Source organism: Hyla sarda, chromosome 3 (genome assembly GCF_029499605.1).
Source record: "Hyla sarda isolate aHylSar1 chromosome 3, aHylSar1.hap1, whole genome shotgun sequence".
In the NCBI taxonomy this organism is placed as follows: Eukaryota; Metazoa; Chordata; class Amphibia; order Anura; family Hylidae; genus Hyla; species Hyla sarda.
In genome coordinates, this window is record NC_079191.1 from 269867934 (window position 1) to 269886100 (window position 18167).

Consider the following 18167-nt stretch of genomic DNA (forward strand, 5'->3'; position numbering starts at 1 on the left):
GAAAATAAATTTTTTTATTTGCACAGACCACTGTTCCAAAGATCTGTCAAACGCCAGTGGGGTATAAATGCTCACTGCACCCCTTATTAATTCCTGTGAGGGGTGTAGTTTCCAAAATGGGGTCACATGTGGGGGGTCCACTGTTCTGGCACCACGTGGGGCTTTGTAAACACACATGGCCTCCCACTTCTATTCCAACCAAAGTCTCTCCTCAAAAGCCCAATGGCGCTCCTCCTCTTCTGAGCATTGTAGTTCGCCAGCAGAGCACTTTACATCCACATATTGGGTATTTCCATACTCAGAAGAAATGGTGTTAAAAATTTGGGGAGGCTTTTTCTCCAATTACCCCTTGTGAAAATGAAAAATTTGGGGAACACCAGTATTTTAGTGAAAAAAAATTCTAATTTGTCATTTTCACGTCCAAATTTAGCAGAAATTTGTCAAGCACCTGTGGGGTGTTAAGGCTCACTGTATGCCTTGTTACATTCCTTGAGGGGTGTAGTTTCCAAAATAGTATGCCATTTTTTTTTGCTGTTCTGGCACCATAGGGGCTTCCTAAATGCAACATGCCCCCCCCAAAAAAAATTCAGCAAAATTTGCTTTCCAAAAGCCAAATGTGACTTCTCTTCTGAGCATTGTAGTTTGCCAGCAGAGCACTTGACTTCCACACATGGGGTATTTCCATACTCAAGAGATGGGGTTACAATTTTTGGGGGGCATTTTCTCCTATATGTACAAATTTGGGGGAAAACCAGCATTTAATGAAAAAAATTATTTAATTAATTTACACATCCGACTTTAACGAAAAGTCTTCAAACACCTGTGGGGTGTTAAGGCTCAGCGGACCCCTTGTTACATTCCTTGGGGGGTGTAGTTTCCAAAATAGTATGCCATGTGGGGGGTTTTCTGCTGTTCTGGCACCCTAGGGGGCTTCCTAAATGTGACATACCCCCAAAAAACCATTTCAGAAAAACTCACTCTCCTAAATCCTATTGTCGCTCCTTCCCTTCTGAGTCTTGTAGTGCACCCACAGAGCACTTGACATCCACATATGAGGTACTTCCTTACTCGAGAGAAATTGGGTTACAAATTTGGGGGGCTTTTTCTCCTTTTACCCCTTGCAAAATTTCAAAACCTGGGTCTACAAGAACATGCGAGTGTAAAAAATGAAAATTTTGAATTTTCTCCTTCCTGTGAAACACCTAAAGGGTTAACACACTTTCTGAATGTCATTTTGAATACTCTGGGGGTGCAGTTTTTATAATGGGGTCATTTATGGGGTATATAATAAGAAGACCCCTCAAATCCACTTCAAAACTGAATTGGTCCCTGAAAAATTCAGATTTTGAAAATTTTGCGGAAAATTGATGCTGAACTTTGATGTCTTCCAAAAGTAAAAACATGTCAACTTTATGATGCAAATATAAAGTACAAAAAAAAAAAAAGTGAAAAATCACCTCCCCCCAATAAAAATGTAGATTGTCCATTTTTCCCCATTTTACCCCCAAAAAGTGTAAAAAAATTTTTAATAAACATATTTCGTATCGCCATGTGCGTAAATATCCAAACTATTAAAATATAAATGTTAAATATCCCGTACGGTGGACGGCGTGAACATTAAAAAATTAAAAAATCCCAAATTGTTGCTTTTTTATAACCTTCCCAAAAAATTTATAAAAAATGCATTAAAAGTTTTATATATGCAAATGTGGTATAAAAAAAAAAAATAATTACAGAGGACGGCGCAAAAAAAATTAGCCATCATACCACCACTTACACAGAATAATTAAAAAGTTATAGTTCAGCAAAACAGAGGGATTTTAACCCCTTGGGGACGGAGCCCATTATAACCCTAAAGATGGGAGTATTTTTTGCAATTCTGACCACTGTCACTTTAAGCATTAATAACCCTGGGATGCTTTTACTTTTCATTCTGATTCAGAGATAGTTTTTTCGTGACATATTCTACTTTATGTTAGTGGTAAATTTTTGTCGATACTTGCATCATTTCTTGGTGCAAAATTCCAAAATTTAATGAAAAAAATTGAAAATGTTGCATTTTCTAATTTTGAAGCTCTCTGCTTGTAAGGAAAATAGACATTCCAAATAAATGATATATTCATTCACATATACAATATGTCTACTTTATGTTTGCATCATAAAGTTGACATGTTTTTACTTTTGGAAGACATCAGAGGGCTTCAAAGTTCAGCAGCAATTTTCCACCAAATTTTCAAAATCCGAATTTTTTCAGGGACCAGTTCAGTTTTGAAGTGGATTTGAAGGGCCTTCATATTAGAAATACCCCATAAATGACCCCAAGATAAAAACTGCAACCCTCAAAGTATTCAAAATGACATTCATAAAGTGTGTTAACCCTTTAGGTGTTTCACAGGAATAGCGGCAAAGTAAAGGAGAAAAATTTAAATCTTAATTTTTTACACTCGCATGTTCTTGTAGACCCAGTTTTTGAATTTTTACAAGGGGTAATAGGAGAAAAAGCCCCCCAAAATTTGTAACCCAATTTCTTTCGAGTAAGGAAATACCTCATATGTGTATGTGAAGTGCTCGGCGAGCGCAGTAGAGGGCTCAGAAGGGAAGGAGCGACAATGGGATTTTGGAGAGTGAGTTTTTCTGAAATGGTTATTGAGGGGCATGTCACATTTAGGAAGCCCCTATGGTGCTGGAACAGCAAAAAATAACCCCACATGGCATACTATTTTGGAAACTACACCCTCAAGGAATGTAACAAGGGGCCTTAACACCTCACAGGTGTTTGACAACTTTTTTGTTAAAGTCGGATGTGTAAATGAAAAATTTTTTTTTGCCTAAAATGCAGTTTTCCCCCCCACATTTTACATTTTTACAAGGGGTAATAGGAGTAAATTACCCCCAAAATTTGTAATCCCATTTCTTCTGAGTATGGAAATACACCATGTGTGGACATCAAGTGCTCTGCTGGCGCACTACAATGCTCAGAAGAGAAGGAGCGACATTGGGCTTTTGGAGAAAGAATTTGTTTGGAATGGAAGTCGGGGGCAATGTGTGTTTACAAAGCCCCCCGTGGTGCCAGAACAGTGAACCCCCCCCACATGTGATCCCATTTTGGAAACTATACACCTCACAGAATTTAATAAGGGGTGCAGTGAGAATTTACAGCTCACTGGCGTTTGACAGATCTTTGGAACAGTGGGCTGTGCAAATTAAAAATTAAAATTTTTCATTTTCATGGACCACTGTTCCAAAAATCTGTCAGACACCTGTGGGACATAAATGCTCAGTGCACCCCTTATGACACTCCGTGAGGGGTGTAGTTTCCAAAATGGGGTCACATGTGGGGGGGGGGGGGGTCCATTGTTCTGGCACTATGGGGGCTTTGTAAACACACATAGCCTTCAATTCCGGACAAATTTTCTCTCCAAAATCCCAATGGTGCTCCCTCTCTTCTGAGCATTGTAGTTCACCCGCAGAGCACTTTACATCCACATATGGGGTGTGTTCTTACTCAGAAGAAATGGGGTTACAAATTTTGGGGGGGCTTTTTTTTTTTTTTTAAAGTTGCTGACTTTAGCTTGCATAAATTAGTTCAGCTTTCAGGTGCTCCGGTGGGCTGGAAAAAGTGGATACAGTCCTAGAGTCTCCTAGGACTGTATCCACCTTTTCCAGCCCACCGGAGCACCTGAAAGCTGAACTAATTTATACAGGCTAATGTCAGCAACTGCCAAGCCATGAGGTTAGTTATGAATCGAATTACTGTATCTTCGCTCATCTCTTAAAATAAACATTGTACACAACACACCAATATGCTCAGCCCAGTAAGAACACAGACCTTTATGTCTCGATGCACTATTTGATTATCATGAAGATATTTCAAGCCTTCAAGAATCTGTTTGGTATAAAATCCAACTGTTTGTTCATTGTCTTTCAAAGGTCCCCATTTTGATCGCAGAAGAGCAGAAAGGCTTCCTGTGATCAAACAAAAGATCACATTATAGTTATAATATACTTGTAAGTTATACACAATTAGCTTGGGTTTTTGCTGACAATATAATTTTCCCAATTGGTCCCTGCCCCCTTCCACATTAGCCTCACTCACTAAACCACCAATGAAGAAAACCGGCAACAAAACCCAGAGATGACCTCCAGTTCGGTCAACCTCCCTAACATGCACATTAATGTCTGCAAACAAAATCCACAAATGTTCATTTATAAAAGTTGTACAGAGGAATAAGAGTAACTTGGGTGTGACTAGTGCATGCACAGAAACTAAATGTGTTGTTTGTCCAAATGCTTTGCAGTAAATGGCCTTTTTTAACCTGAAACCAGCAGTGAACTTGTATGTTTACTTATTTTCCCCTCTCCATATATATGTAGATCCCCAGACACACAAACAGCTGTCTGTCTAATAATAACAGCCAGAATTCAGCGACCACTAAGTGCCTCATGACTACTTGCTTGCGTCTCATCTTACACTATGTAAGGCCTGGGCTACACTGAGTCTTTTTGTAGTGCTACTAATTGATTTTAAAGGAAATGTGTCACTTTTGTTTTGTACTATGTAAAAACAGATACTGGAACATTCTTTACTGATCTGTGTTTATTTTTTTAGATTTCTTTATTATACTATTTTCTGCATGGGATTATGGGTAACTCTCCACCTGAGCTGTTAGCAACACTTACAGATGAGCTTTATAGCAGCCACATGGGCCATAGAAACCTGCAGTCTATAGATGACTTATTGACTTCTATGGCATAAGTTTTCTAGGCGTGCTTTGTTGCAATGTGTACAGAAAGGATGGGGGGGGGGGGGGGTTACTGTGACCATCCCCTATTGTGAATGGTGGATGCTGTGTTGCCTATATATATTGGTGTCACCTTTCATTGTAATTCGGACTATGAAAAGTGATCTCTACAAAACATGGAGCCGATACACCCCATGGCTTAAGGCAGTGCTGGAGAATAATGGTGGCCACACAAAATATTGATACTTGGGCCCAATTTGGACATATTGGGAATATGCAAAGCAGCTTATCACATTCCCTGGACATCAGCTTTAGCTCCAGTAATGGAATCTCAAACTGATGGGGATTTTATGCCAAGCCAGCCTTCTCCCCAGAAAGGGAGAGCATACAGCGCTGTTTCAGAGTATTTTTCTCCTCGTCAGTGCAGAGTAGGGTGTTCTGGCTTGGCTAGGGAGATGCCTGATGACTAGGTCAAAGGGATAAGTATTCCTCTTAGAGAGAGGCACCACTTCTGGTGTATGGAGATGATCTCTTCTCTTCTGGGGAGCAGTCTGGCTTGGCATAAAATCCTGATCAGTTTCTCAGATTCCGTAACTGGAGCTAAAGTTGATGTCCAGGGAATGTGATGAGCTGCTTTGCATATTCCCTTTCCCAGAAAGCCCAGAGTGCGCTAATGGACTTTTTAAAATCTCCATACATCAGAAGTGTTGCCTCTCTTATAGCTCCGATAAGACATCATGTCACGTTAAGTGACAGGTGGCACCGCCACCTGGAGCCCTTGTCAACTGTGGTATTATACTGTAAGTGCTTCTAATGTGATAACAGTTAAAAGTGCTGCTCCTTTTCTAGGCCTGCAGCAGCTATTTACCACTATATGGGTACTGAATGGGAATGAGCGGCTGAAATCTGTCACATAAGGTGTAAATGTCTCTGGAAGTTAGATCAGTGTTGGAGAGGAGTGGCTGATATCAGTCATATTATGTAATATGAAAAATTGGAAAGCGCTCACCTCCTCCGTGCACGTGCAGTCAGTCCTCATTCACTGTCTCCAGTATAAAAGTCCAAGTAGTCATAGCACTGGTAAAACCATCCGTTTATTGTAATTCCATTAAAATCGACAGGATACAAAAAAGGTGCACACCGACATGTTCGAGGTAAAACCTCCCCCTCTGACACGTTTCCGCCCTACCGTACGGTGTCCATTTTAGGACAGCATCAGCCGTCAGCTGTATCTTCGTCAGTGGTCAGGAAAAACAGCGTCCCGCCTCCTCCCTCAGACAAATCATTGTCCGTTTTCAGCTGTACCTCCCTCATCCTTCAGCGAAAACAGCGTCCTGCCTCATCCCTCGGAACAATCTCCGTCAGGCTTCGGCAAAAACGGTGTCCCACCTCATCCCTCCTCCATCAGGCGTCAGCCAAAACCTTTGTCATCCTAAACTCTATCATGCCTCAGACGAAAATGAAAGTGCTGAGTCAGCAGAGCTTCGGCAGAGCTGCTAGCACAGACACGGTGATTGGTTGATGGGAGGGTGTGTGCAGTCCCGCTTCACTGTTTTGGCACACTTCTTTACAAACCCTAATCTCTCATGTAGCCATCTTTTCCCAATTCCTGCAAAACAAACCTACGCTCTCAGCTTTTCCCGATTCCTGCAAAACCTACAGTTAAACCTCCAGATTCCTACCAATTACACTCATGTACCCAGCTTTTCCAGATTCCTGCAAATCCTACACTCTCATGTACTCAGCTTTTCCCGATTTGCAGGAATCTGGAAAAGATGAGTACATGAGTGTAATTTGCAGGAATCTGGAAAAGCTGGGTACATGAGTGTAAGATTTGCAGGAATCAGGAAAAGCTGAGTACATAACTGTAGGTTTTTCAGGAATCGGGAAAAGCTGAGTACATAACTGTAGGTTTTGCAGGAATCTGGAAAAGCTGAGTACATAACTGTAGGTTTTGCAGGAATCGGGAAAAGCTGAGTACATAACTGTAGGTTTTGCAGGAATCGGGAAAAGCTAAGAGCGTAGGTTTGTTTTGCAGGAATCGGGAAAAGCTGGGTACATGAGAGATTAGGGTTTGTAAAGAAGTGTGTCGAAACAGTGGAGCGGGACTGCACACACCCTCCCATCAACCAATCACAGTGTCTGTGCTGGCAGCCAATCACACTGTGTGCTAGCAGCTATGCCGAAGCTCTGCTGACTCAGCACTTTCATTTTCCTCTGAGGCATGACAGAGTTTAGGATGACAAAGGTTTTGGCTGACGCCTGACGGAGGAGGGATGAGGCAGGACGTTGTTTTGGCTGGAGGAGGGAGGTAGAGGTACAGCTGATGACTGAGGATGTCCTAAAATAGACACTGTACTACCGGGCCTTAATCATAAGATACAAGGGATAGTACTGCCAGGTATTTAAGGAACATAAAGCTCCACCCATATTGGGAGTGTACTATTCCTTGTATCTATTATTAAGGCCCGGTAGGGAGGAAACACGTCAGAGGGAGAGGTTTTACCTCGAACATGTCTGTTTGCATGTCTGCCTATTTGGACTTATGTAATATCTCTGGAGGTTATATCAGTGCTGGAGCCTTATTAGAGGAGAAGCTGAAATCAGTCACATATGATTTAAAGTCTATGGAGGTTATATACATACTGGAGCATTATAATAAAAGCAGTTAATGTCAAGAAACAGATTTCAGTTACATATGACGGAAATGTCTCTGGAGAATAAGTTGTGGTGCCCAGAAGGTGGATAGTAGTAGTAGTGCAGAGCCAGCTGGGGGTAGTTCCCCTTGCAAAATCTATCATGGTAGCTTTGTGGGTCTCACTAACCCCTGAATATTCTCTAGTGCTCTCTGCTACTGTTCTAATGAGGGTCTGCACAAGAATGGTAGGCCTTGACCCACAGCTGGGGCCGACTGCGTGTTCAGGCACTGTGGACACTGTCCGAAATGTAGGGGTGGGGCTTGAGTGGAAATATGGGTGAGAAAGAGGTGGGACAAATGTTGGATACTAACAGGGGGCGCTTGCTTTATTTCATCCTGGGGCCCTGAGTGTTGTCAGTCCGCCCCTGCACAGAGAACTAGAGGATATCAAAAATCAGAACTTTCAAAATAATATAAGCATTCCCAGAGGCAACTTTGACTCCTGACTCAGTTCCAGCATCATCAATACTCTTCTGCACTGCACTATAAGCTCTAACGAGTTTCTACTCCTTGAAGGAGAATATCATGCAAAAAAAACAAGACAAAAGTTGAGGTTCTATCCTCATCTCTTGTCCAGGACTCTGAGCCAACATGCTGTTCTCAAGCAACTGGTCCCCATTCTACAATGCTGCAATATACCGTACAGAAAGAGCTTTACATTTTTCTTTAGTTGTACGTAACTGAGACACCACAGTGACTTTACAGTCGCCAGGAGGTCTCTACAGATTTTCTTGTTGTCCTATGGCTACCTGAGAACACTTTCTGATTAAAGCCCACTCCTCTACTACAGTGCATAAGATGTGCCTTCTTTTTTACAAAACACTAAATGTCATACTTTAAAACACTGGCTTTCTTTTTGTCAGACTCCTCTATTTCATCCTAAGTCGCCATAGATCCGGAAGACTCCCACTAGATGTTTGGAAATCCTCAAACATAAATATTTTTATAGACAAGTACCCAATGCTTTTGCTTTATTCTCAAGGTTGATAGCTCCTCTGCTGAAAACAATATTCATACTTTAAAACCTTTTGCTGACTTCTTCAGTTGTGTCCCCTGCTGGTATTTGTCTCCAACTAGTGAAAAGGACATAGGTCGCACCCCAACACCAATATATTGGTGCTGTGCTACAAATTCTCCATCTCTTGTAAAGCTAAAGAGACCAATTTTAAAATGTGATCGCCATGGTCTAAGAATACAGCATGATCAAAAGGAATTCCATGGGTTTCCCAGTGACCCGATCAGACATGGGGAAAATGCTCTCCAGTAATCAGCCTTAGGAACCCAATAAGGACCCCAAGGCTGTGTGTTCAGTCAGCCTACTGCTAGGGCACAGTGTGTGTGCAGCCCTAGCAGCAAACTATGTGACACAGGAGATAATGTAAAAAATAAACTACAGAAAAACAACTCTATTCATGCTGAAAAAAATAATAATTATATAAAAATTAAACAGTAATTTATATTACCCCAAACTGCACTGAAACAATACAATTGGAAAATAAAATAAGGCTTCATACAGCCACGTCATTTAAAAAAAATTATGTTTTGGAAGCTCAAATTTAGAGATGCAAAAACAGGAAAATTCAGTTGGTGATGAAGAGGGCAACAAAACCCAATGATTATAGGCAATAAGTGATGGTCACCATACACAGTTACCAATACCAATTACAATGCCAATGACTCATGGACAAGCTGATGCTGCTGCAGGACTGGTTAGTGTCCCAGTAGGTATGATTTTTGTGGGATTTTCAGGGGCAGTTTTCGTTATCAAATATTCAAAAAAATATTTAAACAACCATATTACACAAAGTCTTTAATGTTCATCAGTAACAACATCTAAAAATGTTTTGGATCTGACAGTGCCCATTTAATGGCCTATGGGAAGTCAAAGTGTTAAAGGGGTTATCCCTAAAATAACAAGTTGTCATCTAACCACAGAATAGGTGGTATGTGTCAAATCAGTGGTGGTCTAATCGCTGGGACCCCAAAAATGTAACTCCAGTTGAATGGAGTAGTGGTTGGTCATGCATGCTGCTTTTCCCCTTATCTCTGAGATAGGTGCTTTGTTATCTTTAGTAGGTTAGGCATAGCTAGGGAACAAAAAGGCCTAGGGAAAAAAAAAAAGGTGCCTAAGTTTTATAACTCATATACTGCTGTTATTTTCGGCAGTCCCATAGAACTGAATGTACTATTAGGGTAGGATCTCACGTATATACACTGAGTATTTCACGTTTCAGGAAGGGAAATACGCAGAATATTTTTCTATGATCAGACACACAGGGCTTCCACTTCACAGTCCTGTGTGCGCAGTAAGGTTTGGAGGCTCCAACATGACTGACGGGCAGCCCATCTCCAAACCCTACTGCACACAAAGGGCTGCGTCGGGGAAGCCCTGTGTGTCTGCTCATAGCAAAAATACCATACACATTTTCCCTCTGCCCCATTGGATTTCCTGCAGTGTGAAATATGCAGCATATAGGCTACATGTGACCCTACTCTTAAACAACATTACAGTTTCCCTCTTTCTAGCCCAAAATGTTTCCATACTGGGAATAACAGTGGATGACAAGAGAACATAAGCTTTAAATGTAGCATCCCTTCAATGAAAACATACACACATTCAATGCCTTACCTCCTGGTACCTGCTCCATAAAAATCTTAATAAAGCCATTTTCACTAAAAGAACCCAAATACTGAACAATATTCTTGTGCTTAAGATGTTTGTGAAGTGCAATCTCTTCATGGAGTGGCTGTGAGTACCTGTGAATACAAATACATGTTTACTGAACAAAGCAAATACAAAAAAGAGACAAAGATATATGGAAAATAAAAATAATTCTAAAACATTATTAGGCATTGATTATGGACATCAGTTTTAGCAAAAACTGCAGCAGCCTGTTGCACTAATGACTACAACAAAATTTGAATAAGGTATCCCCTATCCATAGGATAGGGGGCTAATAAGGTGATGAGTGGGTGTCCGACTTCTAGGACCCCACGTTGATCCAGAGAACAGGGACAAATTTGTCCCCAGAATGAATGGTGCACATCCGCTGCTGGTGCTCCATATATTCGCTATGGTGCTGCCACACAGTTCTCAGGGACAGGGAGGTCTGACCTTTCGGGACCCACAAAGGATTAGCTTGTTAACCCTTATAAAGATAGCATCTGGTCCTGCAGCTGAAAACTTGGGATTTTAGTATTGGCTCAAATAATTGCTCACTCAGCTAATACAGTGATCCCTCAACTTACAATTTCCTCAACATACAATAGTTTCAACATTCAATGGTCTTTTCTGGACCATTGTAACTTGAAACCAGACTCAACATACAATGCTATGGACAGTCCAGATCTGTGAAACGTGTCAATGGCTGGAAGAACAGACCAATTAGAATGGGCATTTACTGGTAAAACACTTGTATTGCTGAAGCTTATGCACTGAACTCCTGTCTGGTAGCGCCTCCCTACAGTACTGGGAGGTACTACATGTTCTGTACTACTCTTATGCTATGCCACAGTTAACTGCTTCTTTGGACACCAGGTAAGTGCGGCTCCATTTTACTTTTTTAGGACATTGTGTGTACTGTACAGGACCCTGAAGATGCTCCTGCCCTCTACATAGACAGATATTTACAGCTTCTAGCAGCTCTTTCTTACTTTAATATGTAAGGACTTGCTTTATCTATATTAGTTATCTACTTATTTTTCTTTAATCCTTACTTTTTACTAGGTTTCCATAGAGTTCTGGTCTCAACATACAATGGTTTCAACTAGGGGTGTGAATCGCCAAGAATTTGGCGATTCGATTAGAATCGCGATACCAGTGTGGCGATTCGATATATCCCGATATATCGCGATACCGTCTAGGTGACGATACATCGTGATATATCCCGATTCTGTCTAAAAAAACAATGTCTTTTACACTTTTATTAAAACTTTATTTAAAAATTTTTTTTTATACACTTTATTAGTCTTTTAGGAATCATTAGATTCCTCAGACAGATGAATAGAGTTCTATTGAACTCCATTTATCTGCGATCCATTGATAGAGCCTGGTCCAGCCAGGCTCTATCAATGACAGAGCCACGGAGAGCAGGGAAGCAGAGGTAAGCCCTCCGGCTACCTCCACAGTGGATCGCCCCCCAGCGATCGCGCTGCGGGGGGGGGGGGGGGGGGGCGATCTAGCCCACCAGGGAGCATTTACATGTCCCTTTAGACGCCGCTGTCAGCTTTGACAGCGGCGATCTAAAGGGTTAATAGCCAGCCGCGGCGATCGCCGCATGCTGGCTATTAGCGGCGGCCCCCGGCTACTGAGAACAGCCGGGGGCCGCAGAGTATGGAGCGGGCACAAGTCGGAGCCCGCTCCATACACCCAGAGCGCCGCCGCGTCAGATCCGGCTGACAAAATGTGGAACTTGTATCTCCTGATGCCCGGGACATGCTGTTCCGGGCGTCAGGAGATACAAATTCCACATCACTAAAAGAATCGATTCAAAAATAGCAAGTGAAAAATCACGATAATCGCGGGAATCGATTTTTTCTTACATCTCTAGTTTCAACATACAATGATCGTCCTGGAACCAATTAATATTGTAACTTGAGGGACCACCGTAACTGACTGCAGCAGTTTTATCCAGTTTGGTGGAGCTGTCACTTTCTGTCACAAGACAAGGAAGTGTTGAGCAGTGGGACCTGGCACTGTCAAAATAGGGGTGGTGGAAGATAAGGGCAGAGGAGTATAGCTTCTATTTATTTTTTATTCAACTCAGCCTGGCCACATTTACATAAACTTCAGCTCCTGGACATCCTCCTTAAGAAGAGTTGCACAATTCACTGTAACTAAATTTGTTTAAATATTGTTAGCAAGACAGAATTTAAAATATGAAAGCTATTAATGCTGCACACTTTCTAATTACAGAGAAAACATTTTCTCTAATGAATATGTAAAGGAACAAGAAAAAGCTAATAATAAAGCCAGTAAAAGTATTGTTACACAGTGGTATGAGTTATCTTTAGTTTATCACTAGCTGAGAACCCGGCGTTGCCCGGTTATTCCTTCCTAATCCTTGTTGGGGAGGAAAATAAATAAAGGAGGAAGCTTTTGACTTCACATCCCATCCTCATATATTGTTGTCATATTCCAACCCCATATCCCGACCTATCTCGACCTCCTGTCCCGACCTCCTATCCCCTCCTCCTATCCAGTCCTCCTATCTCAATCTCATATACCGACCTCCTATCCCGTCCTCCTATCCCGACCTCCCATCCCGACCTCTAATATGTATACCAGGTATTGAAATATCTCCAGCTGTATGGAAGTTATGTGGGAACATCTTGACCTCCTATCTTGACCCCCTATCCCTTCCTCCTATCTCGACCCGTAATGTGTGTACTAGGTATTGAAATAACTCCACTGATTTGCATGGGACTTTAAACAAAAACCTACCCGGCGTTGCCCGGTTTTTCCTTCCAAATACTTGTTGGGGAGGAAAATAAACAAAGGGGGAAGCTTTTGACTTCATATCCCATCCTCATATATTGTTGTCATATCCCAACCCCATATCCCGTCCTAATATCCCGACGACCTATCCCGTCATTATATCTTGACCTCCTATCCCATCCTCCTATCCCAGTCCTTTAACCGTGATGCTGGAACATACACACGTTGAGTTTTATATATATACTAGCTGAGTACCCAGCGTTGCCCGGTTTTTCCTTCCTAATCCTTGTTGGGGAGGAAAATAAACAAAGGAGGAAGCTTTTGACTTCATATCCCGGTCCTCCTATCCCGGTCCTCCTATCCTGACCCGTAATATGTGTACCAGTTATTGAAATATCTCCAGCCGTACGGAAGTTATGTGGGAACATACATTTCCCATTAATTTGCATGGGACTTAAAACAAAAACCCCGACCCTCACAAATGGGGGTAGTTAAGGGTTAAATTAACTATCCTATATTTTAAGAGGATATATAAGTAACATGTGACCAAGTATTATCAAAATATCTCCAGCCGTTTGGAAGTTATGCAGTAACATACATTTCCCATTGACTTGTATGGGACTTTAAACATAAACCTCGCCCCTGGCAAATGGGGGTGAGTAAGGGTTAAATCACCTATCCTATGTTTGTTGACATAAGTAACATGTGTGCCAAGTTTCATGTTAATATCTTTAGCACATGGGACGTGAAGCTGGAACATATACATACATACACCACACACGTTGAGATATTATATATATATATATATATATATATATATATATATATATATATATTATTTCTTTTCCATTATGTAAAATAGAAACTGGTATACTCACCAATAGATATCCAGATTCATAACTTTTACACTAATGTGGAGGCTAAACATGATGAACACGAAACAGCTTGTAATGTCCTTTGATTTATTTTGTGATCATACAGAAAAAATTTTGACTTTCGGTAATCTGATTGCATCCTCAGTTCTTCTGAGCTGAGTCAGTGCAGTCTGCCACTTAATATTTTGCATTATCTGGTTAAACATTGAAAGAACTTTCAGATTTAGGGTAGGGTCACACGCACCATATTTTGCTGCATATTTTCTGCAGCTAATTTTGCTACAGACTTCAATAGGTTGGAAATTATGCAGCAAAATATTTCAGGCTTTCAGTAATTAGCTTGCAGGGTATTTTCTCTGCCCAACTGTTTATGACTAGACAAAGAAAATATGAAATGTTTGTGCTATGGGAAAAAACTGTATACTAAAACCCTGTGGTACTGCAGTTAAACAAAATGCTGATCAACATTTACCACTGAATGCAAGATGGTCCACATTACGCATCAGATTCTTACACTTGGAGAGAAGGAGGTGAGAGATACAGTAACCAAGGGCGCTTCCCCCCTTTTTTTATGGCTTTCATACTGCAGATACTATTGAACATGGCATTTAGGGGTTAAACTCCTGGAATCTGAGTTATCGAAGCTGTATAACACAGCCAGCCCTCACCATGTAGGGTGCAGGCTCATTTTCTAAGCCTGCTCCATACTCCCCTTATGCTGCTATGCCATAAGTGTATGGTGCGGAGAGTAAAGGGGTTAACATTATTAACTGCTGTTTGTTATTAAGGTATGACTGCCATTTGTATAGTAAAGGGATACAGATTTTTTGGGAAAAACTTAACTTCTCTGGCTAGAAGTTATAACATTTTCAGCTTGACTTATTAGCAGAAGATATTAATCTATGTGAGTTATGGCCTACTTTTCATTTAGATATAGAGCCACTAACAATAGAGAGAATTAACAACGTCCAAGCCACAGAAAGATAAAAGTTCTAGAAACAAAAAGGAAAAAGGAGCTTTCTGTAATTTTTGCTGATTGTGTAACTGTTGGTATTTGGCATTGGTATATTAAATAAGTGTACAGCGCAATGGAACATTTACTTTTTGGACAGCAATCACTTCATTATAGTCTTTACTAATGTACAAAATGGTTTCCATGCATTGTATAAGCTGGATGGAATATCGATCTGGCATTCTGCTAGGTGAGTCATTTAATCCTTTTCCCCAAACATTACTATTGTACATGCAGGATTGCCAAACGATTCCTTGGAAGGGAAGTATTTTTTCAGTCTGTATTTTTATACAGGGATATTACAGCTGCCAATTGAAGGAGTAGAGCTGCACAAGCAAGATCAATACCAAAGAAGATGGTAATAATTAAGGTGTCCATACACAAATGAGTAGTCAGGATAACTTACTGATTTTGGCAGGATCAGTAGTCTATCTTAAGTGTATAGGGACGGGTGGAGGAAAGAAAGATGATAAGAAAAGAAAGATCGAACATATTTAATTTCAGTGCCTTATCCTGTTGGGCAATAATCCACTGCCAAAGATTTCTTGCAGCAGCTTTTCTCCTCTTCCCATTAAGAACACATGCCAATTCGGCACAAATGAGCATTCATGTGTATGGCACAGAATAGATGACAATTGTATGAGGGTGCCAATAGATAAGAAAAGTGTATAGCCACCTTTACTGTACTTCAGTACTGTACTGAAAGTAAACCGCAATTAAACTGTATATGCTATCAAGCAAAACTGATTTATTAAATGTTGAAATTAAATACTAGGTTATATTTTTCTAAATTTCAGTCTATTTTAACTGACTTCATATGTCAGGGTAGTTGAGATCCTTGTAGAAGAATGACACACTATTTTGGCGCTTACTGGGTCAGGAGATGGAGTAAATGATGACAGATAACTCCAGCTGTAGGGTGAACAGCGTTCTTTTATTGCAGTTGACAACATTGACAACGTGTCTGCACCCCTCTTCCTCAGGTCAGGGAGGGTGGATATGCATACAGGGGGGGGGTTTATATACATGTACAATTTGAAAACTGTGGATGTGACGGCTCTGTATACAAACATACACCATGACCTCGGGATCCAGTGCACCATGGACTACTTGGAAGAAGACCCAGATATAACATCAGAACAAGCAGCCTTTCTCATGATATGCTTGGAACTTGTACTCAAGAATAATTTCTTCACTTACAACGGACAAATGTTCCATCAGACACGTGGGACCGCCATGGGGACGAGGGTAGCTCCGGCTTACGCCAATCTTTTTATGGGACGGTTCGAGGACATTCACATCACAAACAATCCTCCGTTTAGAAATCATACCATGCTCTACAGGAGATCCATAGATTACTTGTTCATCCTATGGCAGGGCCCAAAAGGGTCTATAGACCAGCTGGTAGAAGAAGTGAACGCCAGTAATTGGGGGATCACATTGACCCCGAACTCTTCCGCTGAAAGAATTTAATTCCTCGACCTAGAAATCACCCACTGGAACCGCTTCATAATTACATCCACATACTTTAAATCTGTAGATTCCAATAGCTACATCTCCTTTCATAATGGCCACTACAAAAAGTGGCAGGAAAAAACTGCACAGAAGACGTCGCCTTCTCCAATCAAGCCAGGGCTATCCCAAACCTCTGATCAGGAATGCATATTCCAGAGTGAAAAATCTCACTCAAGAAGAATGCCTGGACAAAAAGACAGATGCCCCGTCCCTGACCAAACACAGCAATAGAACCACTACCTCCCAAAAAAAAAAAACTTCAGTTCAAACTTTGTGGCGACATACTCGGCAGGACATTACGCCATAAGGAACATTTTGCAAAAACACTGGCATATTCTTCTATCAGATCCCTACTTGAAGAACATCATTCCCAAAATGCCAGGTATCACTTTTCGGAGAGCTACCACTCTGAGGGAGATGATTGTCCCGAGTAAACTGAAACGACACTCCAGGAAACACAATTTTGAATCCACGGCAAAGAAAGGGTCTTTTAAATGCAATGCACCTAGGTGCATGTGCTGCCAGACGATCCAACATAGCGAAACAACATTTAAGAGCAACAACACAGACAAATCCTTCCCTATAAGAAAAAATCTGACATGCCAATCAAGATACATTGTTTACCTGATCGAGTGCGAATGTGGAAAGCAGTACGTGGGTAGAACCACGGCACCCCTGCATATAAGGCTCAACCAACACCGGGCAAGCATTAAAAAATTCTACCAGCTACATGGTCACTCCCGCCACTGCAGTAGATTTCACCCTGGGAACCAAAATCCCATTTCCATCCTTCCGATTGACCAGGTACCCGGACATCTCACAAACAGATTCGAAGCACTAAGGAAGAAAAATGTTCTGGATCTACAACCTGGACACACTCCAACCTCAAGGTCTCAACGAAATGACTGAACTCATATACTACATCAAAGCCACTACTCACCCACCCCTTGCACCCAGCCGGGCACTGACCTGACAGGCGTCCGCAGCTCACGCAGGCGCACACATACAGTGGTCCCGGAATCGGGGGACTGCAGATGTTGCAAACGCGCACGGAAATACCCCCTATCTGCACCCGGAGACCCATCACAGGTCTCACTATGGCTGTCGGCGGCCCCATGCTTAAGGCTGGATGCTGTCTGTGTAGCTGACAGTACCCAGCGCATAGCGTATAACCCCGACAGCCATCTCATCAATAGTGCAGGGCACGGGATCTCTGCCGATCCCCTGCGCTCACTGTCACATTCGGAACACCTCGCAGATGTCCCTCATTATGGACATTACTACACTATATGTACTTGCGGTTATGCATAACTCAATGTAATGTTTAAACCAGATGTTCATTGTTTATTCTGCAAGCGCACGCCCACTGTGACGTCACCCGACCTGCCACAGACCGGGTCTCACCCGCAGGCTTTTTTTTTTTCAAACTGTACATGTATATAACCCCCCTGTATGCATGTCCCCCCTCCCTGACCTGAGGAAAAGGGGTGTAGAAACGCGTTGTCAACCCTTTTAAAATGAAATAAAAGAACACTGTTCACCCTACATCTGTAGTCATCTGCCATCATTTACTCCATCTCCTGACCCAGTAAGCGCCAAAATAGTGTGTCATTCTTCTACAAGGATCTCAACTTACAAGACTGCCCCAGGACGCAGGGTACAGACAGACATGGGCTGCTGCCTCTTCTTCTGCCTTAAGGCTGACTACGGTGTTGTGCACAGAGCACAACACACCCAGGTGAGCAGTTATATTTTACACACCTATATACACTGCCGCCACGAGGTAAAGGCACAGGGTGCGCCGGTGCATGTCCCAATTTTTTCTCCATACATAGTTGCATATGTCAGGGTAAGCATCCTATGTCCAAGTTCTTTTATGGAAATTGCT

General features: G+C 41.8%; 1 protein-coding gene across 6 annotated transcripts in view; it reads right to left on the reverse strand.

The window, feature by feature from the left end:
* MAP3K5 (mitogen-activated protein kinase kinase kinase 5) overlaps positions 1 to 18167 on the reverse strand; it is a 329350-nt gene that overhangs the window by 55438 nt on the left and 255745 nt on the right. For all 6 annotated transcript variants that reach the window (XM_056566626.1, XM_056566625.1, XM_056566627.1 and 3 more), the window contains 2 exons: positions 10070 to 10197; positions 3830 to 3966 (listed from right to left, as the gene is read on the reverse strand). In XM_056566626.1, the coding sequence (XP_056422601.1) occupies positions 3830 to 3966; positions 10070 to 10197 (265 nt within the window). The remainder of the gene's footprint in view (positions 1 to 3829; positions 3967 to 10069; positions 10198 to 18167) is intronic.